This window comes from Myotis brandtii, unplaced genomic scaffold, assembly GCF_000412655.1.
Source record: "Myotis brandtii unplaced genomic scaffold, ASM41265v1 scaffold13, whole genome shotgun sequence".
NCBI lineage: Eukaryota > Metazoa > Chordata > Mammalia > Chiroptera > Vespertilionidae > Myotis > Myotis brandtii.
In genome coordinates, this window is record NW_005354595.1 from 3,658,897 (window position 1) to 3,659,476 (window position 580).

The 580-nt window shown below is 56.0% G+C and overlaps 1 protein-coding gene across 1 annotated transcript in view; it reads left to right on the forward strand.

The window, feature by feature from the left end:
• The first annotated feature begins 6 nt into the window (after positions 1-6).
• The window catches only part of KLF4 (Kruppel-like factor 4 (gut)), a 24,344-nt gene continuing 23,770 nt past the window's right edge, over positions 7-580 (forward strand). Inside the window, exons 1-2 of the mRNA XM_005859825.2 lie at positions 7-324; positions 440-560. Coding sequence (XP_005859887.1) covers positions 320-324; positions 440-560 — 126 coding nt within the window. The 5' untranslated portion in view covers positions 7-319. The remainder of the gene's footprint in view (positions 325-439; positions 561-580) is intronic.

A 580-nucleotide genomic window follows, 5' to 3' on the forward strand; every position in this document is an offset into this window, starting at 1 on the left:
CAGCGACAGCGGTGGGGGACTCTGCTGAGTCGAAGACAGCAGCCCGGCCACCGGACCTACTTACTCGCCTTGCTGATTGTCCATTTTTATACGAGTTTACGACTTTTTAAGAACTTTTGTATACAAAGGAACTTTTTAAAAAAAAAAAAACACGGGCATCTACCATTTATATTTAATCCAAAGAAGAAGGATCTCGGGCAATTTGGGGTTTTGGTTTTGACTTCGTTTCTAAGTCTTTTTTTTCCCTCTTCGTTGACTTTGGGGTTCGGGGTATCCCCACCGCTTCGGCCTGCCGAGGACCTTCTGGGCCCCCACATTAATGAGGTAGGTGCAGCGCGGGGCGAAGGGAGGGGTGCGGGTCGGGGTGGGACACGCCGGAGTGGTGATCGAGAGTGGGCCCCTGACTTCTCCCTCCGTGTGCGCCCCACCCGGCCCACAGGCAGCCACCTGGCGAGTCTGACATGGCTGTCAGCGACGCACTGCTCCCGTCCTTCTCCACGTTCGCGTCCGGCCCCGCGGGAAGGGAGAAGACACTGCGTCCAGCAGGTGCCCCGAATAACGTGAGTGTTGCCCTTGGCCA